This window comes from Lingula anatina, chromosome 4, assembly GCF_051362555.1.
Source record: "Lingula anatina isolate TDL-2025a chromosome 4, LinAna3.0, whole genome shotgun sequence".
In the NCBI taxonomy this organism is placed as follows: Eukaryota; Metazoa; Brachiopoda; class Lingulata; order Lingulida; family Lingulidae; genus Lingula; species Lingula anatina.
The window spans coordinates 21,014,121-21,036,644 of record NC_141770.1 but is presented as its reverse complement, the minus strand read 5'-3'; the positions used below and the strand labels follow the sequence as shown (position 1 = coordinate 21,036,644).

Below are 22,524 nucleotides of genomic sequence, written 5' to 3'. Positions count from 1 at the left end.
TGAATCTCGGGTGGATAAAAAAGGAACTCGCCCAAATTCAAATGACATTTTTCAAATATTATATTATCCTTTATAATCCAACACAATTTCATTAACTACTACTATACTTCATGCTTTTGTGTAAGTTTTGACTCTATCCATAACTGTTCCCGTGCGCGTACCTTGGACTATTGGAAAAAACATCTCTTGTCTAATTGAAAAACTGGACCGAGAACAGTATACAACTGAACAGAAGACATAATAATCCACTTACAGTATTTCTTTTTGTTACAGGTGAAATTCTGAAACGCTTCATTTTGCGTTTTTAATTAGCATTTGTGTACTGCGCGACACGTGGACTTGAAAAAAATCAAAACTCTTTTGTGTTACAGGTAATAACACAATGATATGTTTTTAATATCTCACTTAAAAGTGACTTTCTTTTATTTTCAGTTGGTAAATTTTGAAATTTTAAAATATGTAATTGCATTCTTTTCAATTAGACACACGTTGTGACTTTTACAAGTTTTTTTTTTTAATTTTATTTTTCAACACATCGTCTGATTAGGTGAATTCATTCTGTGCAGTTGATTTAATATAGGGTGTGTTTGTGTGTGTGGGGGGGGGGGGGGGGGGGGGGGGGGGCGAAAATCCTACATTCTGATATGCTTGACCCGTTCATGGACCATTACCAGTACTTGTATATCGTGAAAAGGAAAATAGATTAATCACCACTAGGTTTTACGTAAAGCGATTTTGTCGAGTTAGTTTTTCAACAGTTATTGAAGATTTTTAAATGTGTAAAAAAAAACTAAGCCTGTGTGTTCCGTATCTAATGAAAAGTGATATGAAAAAGATTTGGCTTCACTTCCAATTCGGTCCTTTTACTACCAAATCAGTTTTCCCACAACAGTGGATTTAAAATAGTTTACATGACTCTGCCAACTGTACGTGCCAATGGCAACTTAAAGTTTGCAATGAAATGAAAATGAAGAAAACAAACATTACAAAACAAAAACAAGTCATTGAAATTAAGCTAAATTGGACTCTATTTATATCCAGGAAATTCAAAAACACATTTATCCCAATTGGATGTTAATATTTCGCTATCATCCAGAAGTATAAAAACCGGGAGTAACGGAGGTTAGTTGTTTGCAATATACACATCTGTACATAAAATTGAGAAAGTATCCACGAGAAAAAATTCTCTCTTGTTTTACTGTACATTCATTATGGTGGCCGCACTCTAAGAAAATTCTTCTTCCTAATAGCAGTCTTGTATCAAACCCTAAAAAGGCTGAAGTTCATTGCCTTAAAAACGAGGCATTTGAAAGGAAAGTTGGGTATTGCAACAGAAGCGTGACTAGTATTTTAAATACGCACCAGGGAAGAATGGTTGACTAATTCGATTAAACATCTGCATTGTATAGTTTATCAAGAACAGATATCGGGCCCCTTTTGATGGCATTTCTGTCAGAACAGAACGCCTTAAATGAAAATGCAACTTTGATTTTAAATAGGGGTGGGGCCTATTCTGCCTTCGAAAGGGGACCACGCCCTTTTCACTTGTTCTTTTCCTCACCCGAAACCCGGCGAGGGTTCAGGCCCTGCATTCAACTTTCGAAAAGTCAAGTACAATTGTCTCTTTATCAATAGTTCTTTGAAGGCAGAGGCGCGTATAAGTCTTCACAAGTCCTATCCACTCCGGCGTCCTCGCCCTTTCCCGTAAGCCTCCCGAAGAATCGCTTCGTGGCTCTTCGGAAACTGCGATAAGTACTCGTGTGACTTCGTGTCTTCTTCTTCTGTTTGCGTTTGCCTGATGCTTTTGCCTCCTGTTCAGCCTTTTCTATCGCGGACTCGTACAGTCTTATCTGTTTAAGCGTTCCGACCAGCAGTTCGTCTACGTTGTGTTTCCATGTGGCGGATGTTTCCACGAATTTGCTGCAGAAGTCGGAAGCGGCAATCTTTCCATCTGGAACAAAATAAAATAAATAAATATATAAATGTATTTTAAGATAAATTATCATTATATCATTTTTAATATTATTAAAGTATTATTATCATATTTATAACAACAGAAACGTCTTCAACTTAAGTACGATGAAAAGTATCAAACCTACTGTTACACGTATGTATGTGCTCCTCCGTCTCTTATATAGAGAAGAAGTGAATAAGAGATTATCTAACGAACCGTTCAGAGAAAGTTGAAGAAACCGTACAAGGAAATATATGCTATATACTTATAAGTTTCTTATCTTAACACGCTGTTGTGGTCACGACATCAGAGCGTTCTCGAGAAAATTGTTATTTAGTTTAAAGCCATTTCGGTGGTTTATTGTCCATATTTTTATCACAACATTATGATGCTGATATTATTCTCTTGAATAAAAGAATTAGTTTTAGGAAAATTGAATCGGTGTTAAATTTTAAACGACACAACTATTTTTGTCACGACCGTACTTCGACCGTCTTCGTTGTTCTTCTTGAACACAATACTTTTCGTGCCTCTACATTTCTATTATGTCGAGTAAAACAAGCCCAACCAAAGCTCACTATCAGAAAATAAATTTCTCATTACCTCCTCAGAGCAATGTTAACAATGTTAATTTACAGAGATGACGAAAACAGTTTGAACACGACGGAACCCTCGATTCACACCGCAACGTAAAAGGCAGAAATACCGAGTAAGGGCAAAAGTAACTTAGTAACCGTGGGCATTTGCAATACTTTGAGGCTGTCAATTTTTTATCAATCGTATAAAGGTAAACATCTGAAGGTCGTCACGGCAAGATCGGAATCTCAAGGGATAATCTTTGCCGTGCTATATTAAGAAAAACATCTAAGACAGAAAACACACCACTAATTGCTTTAGTAGGGATATTGCAATGGCGTTCGGTGAACGCTGATTAAGAAGGCAACGTTTCCCAGGTGCGCGAACAGGTGTAGAACGTTATGGGCTTTAATTTGTCAGAGTAGCTGCCGATTTAATGGCCACGGAACTGCCGGCGCGCTTTCATCTTGGCTTTATTTTTCTTTCAAGCGCGTACACGATACCAGACCGCAACCGTTTGTGTCTGTCCCAAGGCGTGGTTATGAAGCCAAACGTTAAGTACAATTTTGCAAATGCCAAATACGATAATATGGTGAACTCACCGGTATACACTATACTTTGTTTGAGAACTAGTAGAATTACCTATCACCTCGCTAAAGACCGCGTCGTTGCTATCGAAATGTGTCTCATTTAAATAAAATCAAGGTTTTCAAGATACTGGATTGTTTCAAGGTAATCTTTTTTACAAAGTACAAAACTTTCTCAGATGTTGGACCCTAAATTCGATTTTTAGGTGAACCTAGGTACTTTCAACTTGTCCATTTTTTTTTCATACACTTGGCTCAGAATGATGAGCCAAAAATGAGAACATTTTGCAAAGCAAGGGATGGCTTTCAGACGTTTGGCCATGATATTTATTTCAAATCGGTCTTTCTGGCAAAGTGCCCTTCAAGCAATTGACATTCCATTGACAGTGATGGATCGCAACGTTATTTTGATAGCTTTTAACCCGCTTGAAATAATATTCTTTTTACCCGTGAGACTTTATTCTCGTCATTTTTGAATCCAAGCTGTTAACTTTTCATTCATTGCTGATTTTTTTTCATTTTTTATGGTTATCTTAAAATCACCCCACTGAGACCCTGAGACATTTTACATTGAATACTGTTTACAGTATGACTTCTGTACAAGCAGGAACGTATGCGACATTTCGCCTGTGCTTGCGGGAATGTAAACAGATGCGCCGTCTATCGGAAATCAAGAAAACTGCTAAACGCATGTACAAAAGAAAACAGACGAAGCGGTACCCATGTTTTATCATACGTCTCCGGTCTAGCAAATTTGCCAATAGAACCATTTGTCATGGCCTTTTTTCTTTCAGAAGCTTATGAACTTGTTTAGTTTTGTATTATCATTTTTTTTCTGAATAAATTTTGAAAATTAAACAATTTATGTGTGCATTAGCCCATAGTATGGATTCCTAACGCATATGTCATTCTCACGCTTTGAAAAAAATCAAGATATACTTTCCACGTTTGGAACTGTCCTCAAATCATATTTTCTGTGTGCATATACCGAAAAACTACTGGACTTTCTCAATTTGAAAACGATACAACCCTTCAAAAAAAAAGTACTCGATTGCGATTTTACCTACTAAAATGTGTAGGAAGACATGGCAGTCTTAACAAAACAAAATTGTATAATATAAAATAGTATAAAACGTTGATTACCAGTGCAGGGACAAGTGGAGCAATGATCCATAGCCGAAAATTATTTCTTTTCAAAGCATATTCGAACTGACTGGAAAATACCGGATAGGATACCTTTAAGATGTATACTGTCAGGTAGTCAGTAAACAACGGGTTAATTTCCTCTCAGGCGAACGTGATAGCCTTAGTAAATATGTGAAACATCCGTTACCGATCAAACATTTGATTCAAAGCGTTAGTTACTACTGAAGTGTCTGCTTGAATTAAAGAAATTTTGCACTGCGCAACTGAAAAGGGAACAAGTGAGTCCCAGTCTGTTACGTGGTCTAAAACCAGCCATGCTTTTTTATATCTACCTGACTTGTCAAAATGGTGATTTAAAATAAGAAAACATGTCAGCGTGCCTCTGGTCAGTGATCTATTCAGTGACTGGCCTACACTTTATTCCCACTTCGGCAAATGACGTCACTTGCAAAGAAGTCCATACGCGACATTCATTCCTCAGTGTTCCGTCGATCACTAAATCACTTTCGCGCCAAATCTAGACCGTCAGCGTGACTGATTTGACGACCAATAACGAAATCAGTTTACCTCGCCACATTGTTATGGCTTCAAATACGTCAATAATCAGTTGCCGAGATGCGCAAGATAAATGTGCGGGTAAAAAAAGGGGGGAGGTCAGGGAGAAAAGTTTACGTGCGAGTTAATTCTAATGGGTTCAAATCCCTGGAGATGGTCCCTCAAACCCCAGCAAACCCGCTGGAACATTGGATTCTGACAGACAAATTACAGAAATGTCAAATCTATTTGTGCTCTGCGAGACTGTCTAATGACTTAAAGCACCCAACCCTGAATATGATTACTTTGAACGCAACGGGGATTCGTCATCACACGTAAGCTTTCATTGGTTTGCGTATAACTGATCGCTTTGGTATTAAGAGACTGTCAGGCACAGACACTGACGAGAACAGTTATGAAACAACTGGACCAAAATGGCGACTGATAGGCAGTCGATCCTCTCCGCAGACGCCAGGGTCAAATTAGACGCATAAATTGCTTATATTTAATTATTCCAAATCGTAGTAACCAAATGAAGCATTTTCATCTGTGATCATTGTGTCTATTAATCAACTACGATGACTTTTTTTTGGTTGTTTCATCTAAAAAATGGAAAACTTGCCACTTAATTTCTAAACCGAAAGAGGGAGGGGTATTAGAATATAAACTCGCAATTTTTATTCTTTTTTTCCGCACTCAAAAACAAATAGGGCATATTATCAACAAAAATATTCGGAACATTTGTCATTACTTTTGCAGGTAGCTTTTTACTGCAGTGACCAATTACTACGGAGTTATATGTATACAGCAACCCAAACCATAGAGGCAATTTAATTGCTTGTAATGCAACACGCGGCTACCTGAAACAAGATGATGGATAGGAAAAACTGCTGGTGTGGCGTGGGCAAACACAATACTTGAGGAGGACTTAATTTCCTGTCACACAGAAGCTCGACCACAGGCGTATATGATTGAAATGACCACTGACACAGAAATGATTGATTGGTATGAAAACAACTGGGTCTTTTTTAATCACGCACGCGACAGGTGGGTCCTTTAGACGTTGTCAAGTATAGGTAGGAGGCAAAGGGCAATCCAATCTGAAATCAAAATTTGCCCCCCCCCCCCCACCCCGGAATAAAAATAAAGCATTTCAACTGCATTGATGATAGCGATATTCTGAACATTCTAATGGATTTTAGACATTAAAATATTAATATTATCAATTATTAATATTATTTAAAAAGATTATTATTATTTGCATGCTCGATTATATCCGGTGTATAACATCCAACCTGTACCGTCCCACCACCACAAAGCTGCTCGCTGTCTTTGTATTTGACGTGATTGAAGTCACAAAATTAGGCAAAAAATCCACTGGAGCCACATTTCTTACCAAGCAATTCGAAGATTTTTCTCAAATGCCTTGGTTCAATCAAACTAGCGGCAAAATGACGCGCTGTATTAAACCAAGGACAACACCGTCAGACTGATCTTATATACAGCCACTAGTACACAGATGCTCATAAGTTAAGCAACACCTAGATTTTTCCCAAAATGCCAGTTCATGCTGTCCACTTTTCTTTCATATTTCATAAACATTTTGTATAAGCGTGTAGCTGGCGTAAGCATAATTAACAGCTTTCTGCATAGACAAAGGTTTTACAGCTGTTGGTTCCTCCTTTGTGTTACAGATTTTTTCATAATGACTCACCTTATGTCAAACTTCATGTTACTTTCTTTTAATCTCCAAATATTATGACAGCACAGTTTCCGTTGAAAATTTATAACCCTAAATGATTTAGTGTGGTTGTTAAATCACAACTTGAATTGCCCACCACAAAAGCCTATGTAATTCATACATTTTTTGTAATATTGGCCCCTATATGTAACCCGTAATGCTGTTAACATTTTAAAGGTATTGCGTGGGGCGTTTATATTTTTCCTCAGTGTATAATTGCGCACCATGGCCTTTTGATACAAGGTAACAACAAAGGACGTATACAACTACTGTAAAAAAAATCCATTCCAATCAAAGGTTTGATTTTTGAGAGAATTAAAGAATACAGACAGTGTTACTTGACTTATGAGCACCAGTATAATAAAGGCGAAAAGTCGGCTATCTTTGTCACAGATGACATATACCATTGACGACAATACACAGAATTAAAGAGGATTAGGTTACTTTAGAACTTATGAAAATACTGGTCGATAAAAATATAAGATTCTAATGAGGCTCCTCGGGTGTCGGACGAGATAAAAATAGATCCAAGTGTTGCCTAAAATAGATGGTCTCTTCTTAAATTGATATGTTTTTAGCTTTTGACAAAGCACCGGCGCATCTATTAGTGGGTATCATATTCAAAGTGAAAATGTGTATAATGTGTATAATGATGGCACAGACTACTTTTCTGAAGGTTTAATCTAAAAATACGCCGCAATGATGTCAAACTCCCCCGTTTCAGTGCGACGGGCGTCAGGATGCGCTAAAAATAGTACAAAGTTGGAAATCAGCCAGAGAATTAGTTTAGCAAGTCATTTCCACGGTATGTTATCACACGTGGCTTAAATTGATTGAACTGAGACGGTGAAAGACACGCCGAGCCCCTCGAAACACCTACAAAACAATGCTGGTTTCTATAATGAAAGGCTTTGAGCGTAATTCAAAGATATTTAGATGCCGCTGAGATATTTTTCTTTGAATTAATCCACCAAATAGTTGCTGTAACACAATTAGATGCGTTTGTCTCTGTGTCCATAAGTCCCCTGGTCTGTTGGCAGGGTTGGTTTCAAATTAATGAACGGATTCTACTACTTAAAATAGAACCACTTTCCACACACGAGATTAATAAGTTCGGTAAAAGATCTGTAGTATGTGAACCATTTGGACCAAATCAGCATAAGTTCGTAGACAGAAGCTAGTAGTTTCTATACTGTTTATTTGCCTGGAACTCCTTGATATTTTAGGAAAAACGATATGGCTAGTTAGGCGATTGAGAATAGGAGGGAAATTATAGTCATGGTCAGGCGTCTAGGGCACCTTGACCTGACAACATGTGTCAGATGCGGACATGTCTCACCCTTGGTGGTGGTGGAAGGTTTTCGTTTTACTCACTGTTATGCTTGGGGGAGGGGGGCTGTATGTGTGCATGAAAGAAGAGTACCTTGTGCACGCCAGCCCCAACCCAACCACCAAATCACATCAATACCCGCTGTAACATATACAGGAATGGTACATGTAGCCCGCTAGGAACCGTAGTCCGCTCCCCATTACTTTGTACAGGTGACATTCGTCCTATACACTAACCCCATTTCTCCAGCTAACCCTAACCTGTACAAATCATATGTGAGCCCGGGCTTCCATTTCTAGGACTACCATTCCTGTCACAGTGACTTTATAACTTATAACATATGAGGAAGGGAGCAAGATAATGCATGGTTTTGCTTCGATTGTATTTAAGTAGAATGACGCAAATGCGGGGTTCATCGTGCATCTATTCCAATGCAGTAGTGCAAGTTACATGTCATAAATGTATGCGTGCATGCATGTGTTCGGGCGTGTGCATCTGCAAGGTTCATGGTGCATCTATTCTCACAGGTCGGTACGGGTAACGTGCTGTAATGTATGTGGCGTCGTTCAGATCGAAGCAGCACCCGGTCGTCCCGTTTATGAATGCGTCACAGCCTAATGGCAACCGATGCTTGCGAAACTTATTGGCAATTCGCTTGTAAAACACATCAACTTATTTTTGGAATACAGTTTATTGGCCATTGGCAAGTGAAAGGCTAAAGCACTTCTAGATAGTTATCCAGGTAGCGTACTTTATCACTTCCACCCACACATCTGGCTCGCGCTGCGATACCGTAACATTCTCCAGCTATCAAAATCTTTCCAGAAAAACCAATTATGCCGTCAGACTTTTTATCATTTGCTGTACTGCCATCCGCCGTTAAAAGGGTTAAATTTTGCCAGTGCTAAGAATATTGTGATTAATGATAAGCATTTCCACATACGCAAAAGTACGAAAATAACCATACCAATATTTCGCAATTAATTCCAGTGGGGGATTTAGGGGGGTGTCAGGTGGGCCCAGAGGAGGGGGGGGGGGTTTCGCATCCGCGCGCCCCCCCCCCCTTCAAATAATCCTGGAACCGCCCCTGAATTCTATACAAGATTTCTTCAAGGTACATTATGAGTGGGCATTTATCCTTTTATCTAAATTCCATTCACTTCTGTTTTGTTTAATTTCTAGTTATATGCATCAGTATTTATATGCATCAGTGTAATTATTATTATTATTATTATTATTATTATTTTATAATGAAAAACTGCCCTGTCGGTGATGGGGGAGGGGGGGGCGAGAAGGCAATATACTTGACTATAGCTATAGGAATCTTGATAGAAAAAGTAGTTAAATGGCTAACATACCGTGCATAGATACTTCTCTAGCCCTGGCCAGGTCCATCTTATTTCCAACTAGAATGATGGGACAGGTGTTATTTTCCTCGTCCCGTAATCGTTGTAGCTGGTCGCAGGCTTTTCGAAATGACCTTTTGTCGGCTATGGAGTACACCAACACGTACGCGGTGGCCTCGTCCTCGTAACTGGCAATCTAGAATTATGAATCTGTCATTAGAAAAGAAACATCGAATTAAAAATTAAATGGTTACAAAAATTGCGTTTTAATCTAGGGTTAGCTTCAGCTGCTGCGTCGTTGGAACTGGCAATCTGAAACTGTAATTTGAAACCAAACATCAAAGTACCAGTAGAAACGAAATGTTAAAGAAAAGTGACATTTAAATCGTGTGTTAACATATAAGCTGTAACATAAACCCGATCGCTCTTGGTATGAATTTCATTTCAGTGATTCGCTCTTGGTATGGATTTCGTTTCAGTGATTTCGGTCGTATTATATTATGGCGCAGATGCATTAATGAAAACCAGAAACTTTTATTGATATACTTGCAAGTATACCATATGCCATATACATAACAAATTTTTGTACAGAGGTGCATAAAATGGTTTATATTCGCATATTTGACAAATTGTACGAACAAATTTCATTACTGCATATAACTGATCCCTTTGGAGTAAAATTTAGTTGTCATGTTCAAATGATCCATAATGTGACAGCTGTGTATAAATGACAATAATTCTATGTAACACTTGTTGCCACTTAAAAATTTGCTTGATATCCAGGCAATGCCCGTTGCCGAACGCTAAACGAAAAATATATGCGCTTCTCATTTCCTCTCCAAGGCGTGCTAAAAGGTTTGGAACCTGATTAACATTCTATCGTTAGTTGTATGTCATCTGGTGTTATTATCTGAGACAAAATTCACGTTGTACATTGAATCATCCATGTACAATAAGTGTCCCCCATTACTCTTGGATATTCGCAATTTTGTTACGTCACGCACTGACTTTAGTACGTCAGTTTCAGTTGACTTGAATAACCACCAGGATATAGAGTGTGGACCTAAATATAGTACACGCCCCCCCACCCCCAACCCCCCCCCCCCCCCCCCCCAAAAAAAAAAAAGAAAAAAGAAAAAACTTCAAAATCAAAGCGGATAACCAATACAAAATTTGATAATATCGCAAAACCCAAAACGCAAAATAAAAGTAACTTAACAATTATGACCCAACTCGGACCTTCCCCCTTGGCTTCTTTAACTGTAGCTTTGAAATATTCCTGATCAGTCTTTTGATGACCATAAAGAAAATCAATTTATTTGAATATAGCTATACTTCATGAAAATCGCTTTCTAAACTCTTAACTCCATCAGTAAATCAGTTGTTAGAGTTAGAATATGTCATAAGACTTTGTCACCTATCATGGATACCCGTCCAGTGAGTCTCTCAGGCCCGTCTATTCGTAAGCAGTAGCAGTAATATGGGTCCAATTAGTAAGATGTCAACGTCAGATAGGGTAAGATAGGGTTTTATACTATAATAGCCATTTTTTTCTTTCTGCTATGTCAGCCTTTGTCTTTTGTTTTTATTTCGTGAGAGTGATTCAGGAAACTAAAAGCAGACGCCATAGACATAACCCCATCAAAGTTTCGTATTTCGCCAAAGATGCACTGGGTAATCATTCTCAAAGTACCACAGGACCTCAACCCCCCCCCCCCCCCCCGCCCCCCACCCAATACTCACCAAAGTATACAGTCTCCCATTACAACACCAAGCATCTAGCTTCTTAAAATTAACCTCATTTACTGTGTATCTTCAAGTTTTAGCTCAATTATTTTCTCTGCCAAGATTATATTAGCATCACTATTTCTAGCTTTGAAAAAAGCCTCATTAGACGGCTTTAAATATATAATTTAACGCAGTGTAGGTCTCATGTTTTTCAATTATCAGAACGAAGGCTGAACTTAGTTGAACCCCTTTCTTTGTAATCTGGACACGACGATGCAAAACACACCTGCAACAATAACTAGTGTCGAAAGAATGCAGTGATGTAAATACCTAGATCAGTGTTGAGTATGAAATGATCAAGAATTCAGATATGTGAAATTCACAATTCCTTGCAAAGCTGCGCTGCGCTGTCAAGTCATTTAGCAATGAATACAAATTTGAACGGCCTTGTCGATAGCTAGTATTGTTTAAATTGACGTGGACATAACGGTCGCTTGGCTGATCCCCCCCCCCCCCCCCCCCCCCCCCCACCTTCCCGATTCTAATGCACTCATCATTTGAACCCTAATTACCATGGCATTTTGCAAATGGTTCTTCGTACTGGTTTGAATAGATATGAAGCATCTTCCTCGACAGCTTGATATGCATTTCGCGTGCAAAAGAAACCATGACATTTCAGGCAAAATAGATTATGGAACAAAATTGCACAAAGTACACCATATTTAGAAGTTGAAGGGCAATTTTGTTAAAACTGCACTGCGAGACGTCGAACCCTCGGGATCTATTAAAAAATCTGTCTTTTCTTTAAGGGAATGGTTCCTTTATTGCATGCATTGTTCACGATAGAAGAGCAATGCTCCGTAACCAAAGCACTGCGTTCCCCAAACTATCTAAACAATTAGGGTTAATTTTTTGAAAGTTGAACTGAACCAAAAAAAGCTCGGAATTTTTTAGAATGACAATTTACTGGGTAGCAAAAACCTGGACAAATGTATCGGTGAAAATATAACCCTCACCACTTATTGAGCTCGTTTCTTACTAGGCAGGTCTCAGTGCATAATAATCACGGATACACCTCACTACTTTAACGCACCTGAAGCCTTAAAAAGGTAGACCTTTGTAAAGAAAAATGTTTTTTCCTGGAAATAAAAAAAATAATAATAATTATATATAATAATAATAATTATTATTATTATTATTAACGTACATCACTTATTGTGTGCCTCTAAACCAGGTTAATTATTCAGTACAGGTCACTTGGTACGCTGGCCCTCACTCCCCTGTTTTATAGATTCACAATACCAAAAAACGTCTCCAGGGAATCTATCGATAACTTGCTGGTGAATTTGGATAGTTTCTATTCACTGAGACTAATACTTATGCTTATCACGTTCCAAATTGAGGCAAATTAGGTTAATGGATGGAAATGTAAGATTAAAACAAATACAATCACGAATAAAAAGGTAGATCGAGTGGTCTGATAGAATCGCCCACAAAAACTATTCGATTAATGTTTTCTGTCTTAAAATTTTAATAATCTTTATCTCTAGAGCACTCTCGACGCCATGTTTTATAAACAACCAGTGCGCGTCGTCGATGGGGAGGGACACACGTTGCGCCTTAAAATTCTGAAACTCTTTGTTGGCCAATGAATGTAAGCGTCTGGTGGCGCCAGTTTAGAAGCATGCAGCGCGCTTTAGACTTTATCTATAAAGTTCAAACTTAAAATTTTGAACCTTGTCACTTGTCACCGTTTTCCAGCTCTAAATATCTAATTTCTACCGCAATTTATGTAGAGACACTGATTTTTTTTAACCTTACTAGGTCCTCTTTTATACAGACCCTGATTAAAGTCTGCATAGAGTGCCTGCACCCCCGCCTGGGAGCGATATTCTGATCCATAAACACAGAGTTGTGCTATGTGAATGCTGTTCTCTTTTGAAAAGCAAATGTCTCCGGATATATTTCAACATGTTTTTTAACCAGACCGTTATCTTTTTCATTGCATTCTGAGTAAAAATATGTGCTTTCCGTGGTTGTATATGATAGGTAATGTGATAGACAGGTGTATAAACATCACAAGTAATTAGGTTTAAAGGTAGTGGTACACCATATTAGTAATCTACGTGCCCATATGGCACTGAACTCAAATATGTTACTGATAAAAAAAGCACACTGGCATGTGTGTGTGTGTGTGTATGTGTTGGAAGAGTACATATTGTATATATGTATGTATGTATGTATTAGCCTCTACCCTTGCAAATTAAAAAACACACCAAAACTCAATCTTTCATAACACATTGTTGAAAGTTCTCAGCCATGCTATTCAATTGCTTGGCCGAAGATGTAACAAAATCTTGCCAAAGTCAGTTTGTGCAAAGGAGAGATAAACAGTAAATGTGCTTTGCCCTGAGATTGCAGGAAGTGCAGGCGCCAAATACAGAACCAATCTGGACCTCCCAAAATTCCACTTATTGCAAAAATCCACGCTATTGATTAAGGATTAAAGAAAAGCGCTTTTGATATGGTTGAGTGCTACAAACCCTTCCACTTTGGTAATTGTATTGACGTGATGAACGGCGTTTCCCTTTTTCAAGGTAGATCTTTTAGCGTTATATCATGTTAACGGTAGCACCCATTAATAATACGGCACATACACCACTTTTATGGTGGTTTCCACACGGCATACGTCTCTTTAGTTCGTGTTCCCGCAGTCACTACAGCCATGAGTTATCGATATAAAACTAAAAAAAAACCAGTCCCCTTCATTTCTTCATGGAGCACGTAATATAGCAGAAAGAAACAACTTGGACTTTTATTCAAAAGGTAAATTGTACTATGGTTCTTAATCTATTGCTATCCATGATTAAATTGCGGGACACTTCTTATTTTTTAAATCAGCTTGCAAATCGACGAAGTTAAAACCCCGTACACGTGATACAGGTGGATGACCAAGGAAAAAAATCTCAAAATTAAGGGAAGTATCCAACGGGGAAACATCACGGGTGAGACAGGCATATCGAATCTTAAAAAATGTTGGCACGTCCGAAATATCTGGAATCAGTTTACCTGGACGTATCTTGAGGACTTAACACACTTGTTTGCGCTTATAAATCATCCTGACGCTAACTGCTAATAATAAATCGAGGTCTTTCAGAGAGCCTAGAACTGACGATCTAGAAATGGTACAGATGCAGTCAATTATCAGTAGACAAAATACGCATTAAAAAAACATAGAATCATAGGCCTCTTATTGATAAATCCCCTAGTTTCCCCGCAAATAAAGGAAACCGCCAAGCAATTTGGACTTATCAGACGCATTCATCTTACGGTTTACTCACTTACTCTATCCATTTGGTGCTTTTTGTTGTCCAATTACGACTGGCAGCTTTCAAATAAACTTCGTTTCTGAGTTTGATGAAGACAGATACAAGGCCTTGCTCTACTTCACGGGTAGTCCCGTATAGATAGTGTAAGAGTACAAACAATCTCTGTTTCCAAAAAATCGAAGGTTTCTGTGAGTACTTTCGACAAAATAGATAGATATCGTGCTCATATAGGCGCCAGAGAAGATACTGTAAGCTTTCTTAATACCAGTACACACCATGAGGCAACAAAGGTGAAGTAATAACTCGGATTGTGATCAGTTCCCATTAAAAGAAAATTACGCCACATATCTTTTCAAGGAGGCATATATCTGATTTCCGCCAACTACAAAACACGAATTAGTATGAATGCATCATAAAAATCAAGTTTTTAAGCTGGAACACATAGAACCTGCTGCTTCTGGTGATGATGAGCTACCACCGGTTTTTACAATGTTAGAATATAAAGAAGGCGATTAAATGTACGATGTAAAGACTTATTTTTATTGTGGTATTACATGTAGCTCATGCGTGTGCAAATGTGTGCTCGCGTACGTACGTACGTGAGAGAGAGAGAGAGAGAGAGAGAGAAGAAATAAACGGGAGTTAATGTATGAACCTTATAACCCACATAATGAGACAGAATAAAAGGACAGTACGAAAGAATGATAGAACAAAAAGAAAAGAAACCAGAAGAAGTCCACATTAATGATAAATAAACACCACCACGCAAAGCCAATCTGTTCATAATAAAACATCCCAGCAAGACTAGGCGGGCTACATTTTGACGGGACATTCTTACTTGATTGATTAACCTTGTTGTTCAGCACTTTTCTAAGTAATGTAAATAGACCCGCTCTACTGGAGCACGAAACTGGATATGTTAGCTATGCGATGGACAGCTGCTTTACCTGGAAAAAACAAAATCGACCAGCTAGGAGCATACTCGTGCTTTCCATATGAATCCCACTCGAAAGGACTAGAATTTCACCGTTTATCTGGGCGTGATTTTCTAGGTCAATGATATTGGTTTGACTATCGTGGACAGTAACAGTGAGCTTCAATGCATGCATTGTAAATTGGTAACTCAAAAAAACTTTTTGTTTGTTTTGGAGTTAAGAGATGTTAACAAGACAGCGAAGAATTTGTAAGGTTTTCCAAACATTATATTCTGATCTGCAATACCGCGGTATGCATGTGCAAAAATAAATAAGAGATCACATTATTTCTCTTGGAGATCACATTATTTCTCTCGGATAATCACATTATTTCTCTCGGATTCTCCTATCTTTTTACGTTGTTTCAACGAGCCAGTTCTTACTGATCTGTAGAACGAGTCTATTATTGTACATCTGTAGGTTATCTACTAGTAGTCTATAGGTAGAACTGTCTTTAACTGGCATAATCAGAGGTTAGGCCTACGGCTTTTGCATTCTTACCCATATCTTGATATCAAATCAGTTAAAGAAAATAGTACGATTAAAGGATAGAAACTGCCACTACTGCTTTGTGTTATTGAGGCCTTTTAAAAGAAGACCATAAATCGGAACACTATGGAAGATCGAGAAAGAAAAGTTAGCGTGTAATATTGTTTTAGTGCTTTTTTAAAACTTCTGTGTTGTGCCTCGACTTGGTTTCACAGCCTTCCCCCCTCCATATTGCCCAGGACGTGTATCTTGGAAATCTAAGAGATAATAAATGATAGTTGACTTTCAACGTACACATGAATCACTTGTGCCACAAATAGCAGATTCCTTTCATTGCTAATAAGCCAAGTAGTTGATGATCATGGAAAACACATATAGCAAATAAATGACTATATGATCGCATGCCGTCTTACATCATACGGTCCACCTGCACGAAAACGAACTCATTTGCCGAACTAGCCTAAGCAAGACTCATTCTACTTGTAAACCTACCAAGTGTTATCAGTAGTTATTATAGGCATTACTCCCTTGACAAATTATTCTCCACAGGTTTTTTTTTTTTCTTTTTTCTTTTATGCTGTTAAGTTAAGGTTATTAAATGGTAAGGGGGGGGGGGCTCTGTTTAGGTGACTCTCTCACGTAGTACAAAAACTATTAAGCAAATTGTCAATACGTTATACTAGACTGGTTCAGTTAGATATGCAGTTCGATGTTAAAAGATACTAAGACATTCAAAACTTGGTTCATGTCGTAATTTTTTTTTTTTTTTTTTCAACTCAAAAATTTCCAAGCAAGACGTAATCTATTTAGTAACATATTACCAACTGCTCAGGACGGCATTAAACTAGGCACTTTGTACAACTTATATTTACATTCGATAGATGCTTTGTAATTTGCAAATGATATCAGTCACTGAAGACTTCAAGTCAAAATACCTTATATGCAAAGTTACGATCAAGACCGGATTTATTTATAAGTAAACTAAGCCAGTTGCCAGAAAAACACGAAAAATATGTAAAAAAAGAAAAACGGTTTAACATTATTGAGAAAATGACATTTGGATGACAGAGGTGAAAAAAAGAAAGTAGAAAGAGTACAAGGGTTGTATAAGAGCAGTATGTAGCAATAGAATTTCAATGTGCAAAGCTTGCTTGCCACAAGTCAATCGTTCATGTGTAGGGTGACCAGGGTGCTGGCAGTACTTGGCCCACCAAGAGACCTAAATCTGGTCCTAAATCCCGCACGAAAATGCAGTAGTATCGAAGTAGCAAAGAAGCATTAACGCAGTAGTGGTGTGGAGCATATTTGCAGTAGAAATGCAGCATAGCCTACTGCAATTCTACTCCAAAAAGTACATAGGTTTGTACAGAGAGGAGCATTAATGCAGTAGATTAGCAGCATGATAGAAACATATGTTTCAAATATGCTAATTAGCTCCCAAATCGAAGCAGATTTGAAGCATGTTTTATGATTGCAGTAGTCTACTGCGGTTTGCAGTATGATTGCAGTAGTCTACTGCGCTGGAGTATCTACTGCGTTTTCTTGCGGGATACGATAGATAATTACACTGACCTAGATGTAGAACATACGTACGAAAGATATCCACACGGCATAGGTGAAGAGTGCACACGGTAACGAAGCTTATAAAAACATCTAAATGTTAAGTAGGAGTTATTTTAGAATCTCCTTTCCAGTTCCAGACCGCCTTTCAATCACAGCGCCCCACCAACTGTATTCCCAGCCATGTTATCACACGGAGGCTTAAATAAATACGAGCACGAGCAATCCGCCCACATGCACGTGCGCCAGGAGGGAACGCCAGCTGGCTTGAATATTTCCAGGAACAATACAGCCTCCCAAAAGCCGATTTGACTCTTTTAACCTCTAAGAACGTTTTTCCTGTGAAGACCCTACTTTTCAATACAGCTTGAATTAACTCAGTATAAGCGTTCTTTATTTGTACATATAGATATCAGAATAGTTCGTAGAAAGACACAATATCTGTAATTAGCAGCGTCGCTATAAAATTATGAGCTAGGTCGCGCAGTTTCTGTACAACTAACATAGAAACAGACGCTCGCTGGTCGTGTTACAAAATGAACAAACCGTAAGACGTCCAATCGCCTGCTATTCACCGATATAAAGACAATGGGTTATCCCAAAGGAACTGCTCTGGGACCCGTTTCATAAAAGTCAATAGTCAGTGTTTGGGCTAACATCATAGTCTACCTGGACTTAGCCTACTACGTTGCGTTTGATAAAGATAAATAAATAGGCTTCGACCCTTTTTTGGCCTTTTAACCTCGGGCCCACCTGGTGGGACTTAGTTTTAACTAAGCATCTTCGGCAAACTGTGGTTGTTTTGCCAAAGATTTTTACTTTCAGTGCCCATGGTATCATATAGGTATGCCAAATGCATTAATGGTGGGCCAATAGCTTTTAAAATAATTAACACCAATGCTGCAAGTCGACTTTGTGTATTCGATTGGCTGTCCGATCTTAGGTTAACGGTCCAAGCTCAGCCCAAATACTTGAAACATTTTTGTGAAGCATGCCCCGAAAATTGGTATAAACTTTTTGGTAAACAACAAGCTTACTTCTACCCCAGATAAATCAGTAGTAGTATACAGTATATAAGTAAATGAAATATTGAGCCTGTTTAAATACAAAAGACTTGGCTAATGTTTTAGATGAATACCCATTTTCTTCAAGTGGACTACCATAGATGTATCTTGAACTGAAACAGACCAGACTTTGGTCGAAAAGTTAAGAACAATTTCTCGGCCGAAGTTATTTTAAGAAAACCCCTCCCCCTCTTCCAATACACACCAGAATATGTGTTACCTGGCCATTTCTGTATGCAGGCCTGCAGGGTGTATTTTAAGCGCATGCAAGTGCTTTGCTAGAAACCTGTATTGAAAGCACTTGCATGCTTTGCAATTAAGCGGGAAATGAGCTACACAAAACAGTTCGTTAAGGTGAGAAGGAAGGGCTCATAATCTCGGCCTGGGGTTCGTTTCACTAAGTGAGATTAGACAGAACGTTGGTCTAAACCTTTAGTCTTTTAAGACTTAAAAGTATTAGCCCACTTTCACCCGAAATGTATTAATGGTAGTCCAGTAATATCACATGTTGTGCCTACCCTATAGCAAGAACGAAATTATTATTATCACGTGGACTACAGATATACCCCGAATTGAATAAGCCTAATAGATTTATATTTTGTTTTAAAATCTGAGACCAACTTTCGGACCAAAATTGTTCTATGGAACCGGTCCCCTAATATGCACCTTTGTTCCATGCTTTGGAGCTATCTGCAGTCGACTTACAGACTGGTGATATGTATCAGGTGTCTTAACCCAAATAAACAAGCTTATGCATGGTTCAATGAAGTTGCACCAGCATTCGTTGCCAGTAAGAGCTTATTTCTAAGCCACACATCAACTGATCTACACAGACAGAGCTGTGTGTGTATTTGTCAGTCATGTAAGATTTACAAATATTGATGTTATTATGGGATTTGGATTTGTATATTTATATATTCACTGCCTTGTAGATAAGCACGCAACCAAAACTGTGGGAAATGAATTAAAGCAGTTCTGCTTTCTTCAGCACGGTTTTTAGAAAACAGACTGCTAATTAGCAAGCACATGCAAAGAGACTTGTTATCTCCAACTTTCCCAGAAGTAAATCACTCTTCCAAGAAGAAAATTCTGTCGGATCTTCATCCATATCTCATTTGAGGGGTTATGTGTCCCAGATTTATGGATTGCTAAAAAAAGGAGGGATTGGTGTGAAGACTTCTTTTTGCCACGTTGTAAGGCACGCCTTTATTACTTATTGTGCATATTCAATTATTGAGACCACAAATAATTCACGATTTAAGACAGTCACACTGAAATCCATTGCAGTTTCTGACATAAGCGAGTTATTGGTGTGAAGGAGCACGTCAGATAAAATGCAGTTTTTTTTCAATCAATTCAGTTTAGTGCTATTTCTTATTAAAACGGCCCGGTATATCTAAACGACCAAATACTTTAATGGGGAAAGAGCAAAAGACATGTCTTCACAAATTATTTTTCCCATGTGTTTTATCTTTTCTGAATATTTGCTGATTCCATCCTTTAGACAAACTAACGACGAGGCTGTAGATATTTCCGAAACTATGACTTTGATATGGTATTTTTCTTTTCTTGTTTTCTCTATATACTTTCAGGCCTACCCAACTACCAGACTCGGCACCGAATGATCCTGAATTCACCGGTAGATCAGACCACACTACCCGTTTTCAAGGTGTGTGTCAGATCGCATTACATAGTAGCATACCCTGAACAAATTTTGAGTGGTGATGCAATGCATTTCAACCCAGCTGAGAATCGTCACTATCACATCGCGTACTAGGCAAGAGCGGTGTCGCGTCTGATACTGTTTAATGCGATCTGACACACACCTTGAAAACGGGTAGTGTGGTCCGATTTACCGGTGAATTCAGGATCATTCGGTGCCGAGTCTGGTAGTTGGGTAGGCCTGACTTTTGAACTCAACATGAAATACGTTTCACCTGAATTTACCATTCGTCATTTAGCACAGCGAGGATTGGAAAATGTAACTGCTTATTGTGACGTCGACCGTGTCTATCTGTCTATCATAATGTGCCACTTAGTACTGGTGTCATTGACCCTTTCTCCCAACAGTGTTGCTTTAATGGAATGACGCAGTTTATAAAACGGATTGTTGCTACCATCTTTGCAAATTACACTCCCGGTGTCAAAAGCATAGACACACAAACGTCAATATCTCGGCGAAAAAATAAAACGAGATCCTCCCCCTATGTCAATTATCACATAACTGATGAAATATCCCCGCAGCGTCTGTTCGAACGCACGTTCAGAGAAATTAAGTGCCCAGTAGTTCACTTGAGGTCAATGCAATTCACAGAGCGCAAACCTCGATATTTGAAGTTCCCATAGCCTTGGGAGTGATAATTCGGTATAACCTTTTGAATAAACTGGTTAGTGATTCAAATTGACGGCCAACGATAACCATTAGGATCGAACCATCGCTTTCATTATTTTCGCCTATACATGTGTCACTGTTCATATAGATCTGTGTTCCTGTTTGCTTGCTTGTTTTCTACCTAGCCCCACTCTGCCTGTTAGTCAAGAGTTTGGTGTGAAAATACCTTCTGTTTACTTCCATGAATATCTTCCACGCCACAGCGACAAGTGTCAAAATCAATTTCGAGAGATTAAATATTTATAAATTGATCTTCCAACAGCTCAGAAGGTTCAACAGCTTAGTCGGTGGACAAGCAATCGGCAAAACGATCGACCTGAAACCACACATTCCCGTCTATACATGCATCCCTGTGTCTCGCAGATTGATCAAAACATATCTCGTATCAACTCATTCCGAATCTACGAATCTAGGAGATGGAGATAGCTAGATAAAACCCGATTAATAAAAAGAGCGCTTTAGATGTTATTTTCAAAAGTCGCTCCATGGCATTTAACTTTAGGTTACTACCTGGTGCTACGTAAACTCACTTTGACAGAATGGCATGTCGAGTTATCGGGTGAAATGAAGGGTTATCAGCAAACACCCAGTTGCCTTTGACAGATTATGACAGGTCTCAGCCTATTACGGTATCATACGGCTTCACACAGAGACGACACGGCAGTATCTATGCTACGTGATTATTTTGAGACCCACTACCACGGAGATTCACGCACTGTGTATGAGTGTTGTTATACAAAGTGTGTGTGTGCGTGTGTGTGGGTGTGGGTGGGTGGGTGTGGGTGTATGTGTGTGTGTGTGAGAGAGAGAGAGAGAGAAAGCAAGCTCCTGTGCGTGCGTGCGTGCATCAGTGCGTGTATGTGTATGGGGGTTTCGTATGGGTGAAGCAAATTTTGAAGGTACCAAGGGGAACACTGATAAGAAATGGTACCTAGATATGTCCCATGAATATGAGGTAAAGCACTCAGTTTTGCTCGATATTGGCAGAACAGATGCTCCGAAACAAATGGTGCATAGTCTGCTTTGATGGATCTTGTGAACTCAGCTTCATAGGTGATTTACCGAACGTGCTAAATATAACCGGAAGGGGATTACTAGCGTTTTCGGTCCATCAGATTGATGAAGTGATATTCACAATTAATGCGCCAATGCACTGCAGCGGCTCCTTTCTAGTCCCCAACGTAATCTACCTTTTTGGTGACGTCAGTTAAGCTTTTTAGGTTTAGGTTGATTTGCATCTTTGTATCCCCAAGACTCCATTTAGAGAAAGACTTGTTAAAGTAAATGTACGTATGTGCTAAACAAGGTTACAGCTCAGACTTACAGGCAAATCCAGATTGCCACCCTCTTTCGCTTTCTATTTTACTCATCTACATACTATTTTGCACATAGTTGTGCCGAGGGAAGTGCTGCACTGTAGCACAATCCTGAATCGGCTAGTGCTGTCAATGATTATCTAAATCAGTCGTAGATATTGACCGACCTTGTCAGATATTTACCAGCACCAACTACCAACACAACATAACTTTACAATTAAACTTATTTGGAACCAATATGCAAGTCGTAATGTCTTTTTTTTTAGTTTTGTCCCTTATACATTCGTTACAATTACATTCGTGAACTCTTTCGCATTTATACGGAAGATGCTAGAGTTTAAATTATTTTGAAACGATACTATTTTCATGAAGTGCATTTGTATCACTTCGAGGCAAGAAACATTTTGAAAAACAATGCAAATCAATATTTCTTTTCGTCTCAAAACCAAGCATATTCA

The 22,524-nt window shown here is 38.6% G+C and overlaps 1 protein-coding gene across 1 annotated transcript in view; it reads right to left on the bottom strand.

Moving 5' to 3' along the window:
• Positions 1-1,010: 1,010 nt before the first annotated feature.
• The window catches only part of LOC106159301 (uncharacterized), a 32,625-nt gene continuing 11,111 nt past the window's right edge, over positions 1,011-22,524 (bottom strand). Inside the window, exons 3-4 of the mRNA XM_087011373.1 lie at positions 9,227-9,410; positions 1,011-1,951 (exon numbers count right to left, since the gene is read on the bottom strand). Of these exons, the coding sequence (XP_086867499.1) occupies positions 1,629-1,951; positions 9,227-9,410 (507 nt within the window). The 3' untranslated portion in view covers positions 1,011-1,628. The remainder of the gene's footprint in view (positions 1,952-9,226; positions 9,411-22,524) is intronic.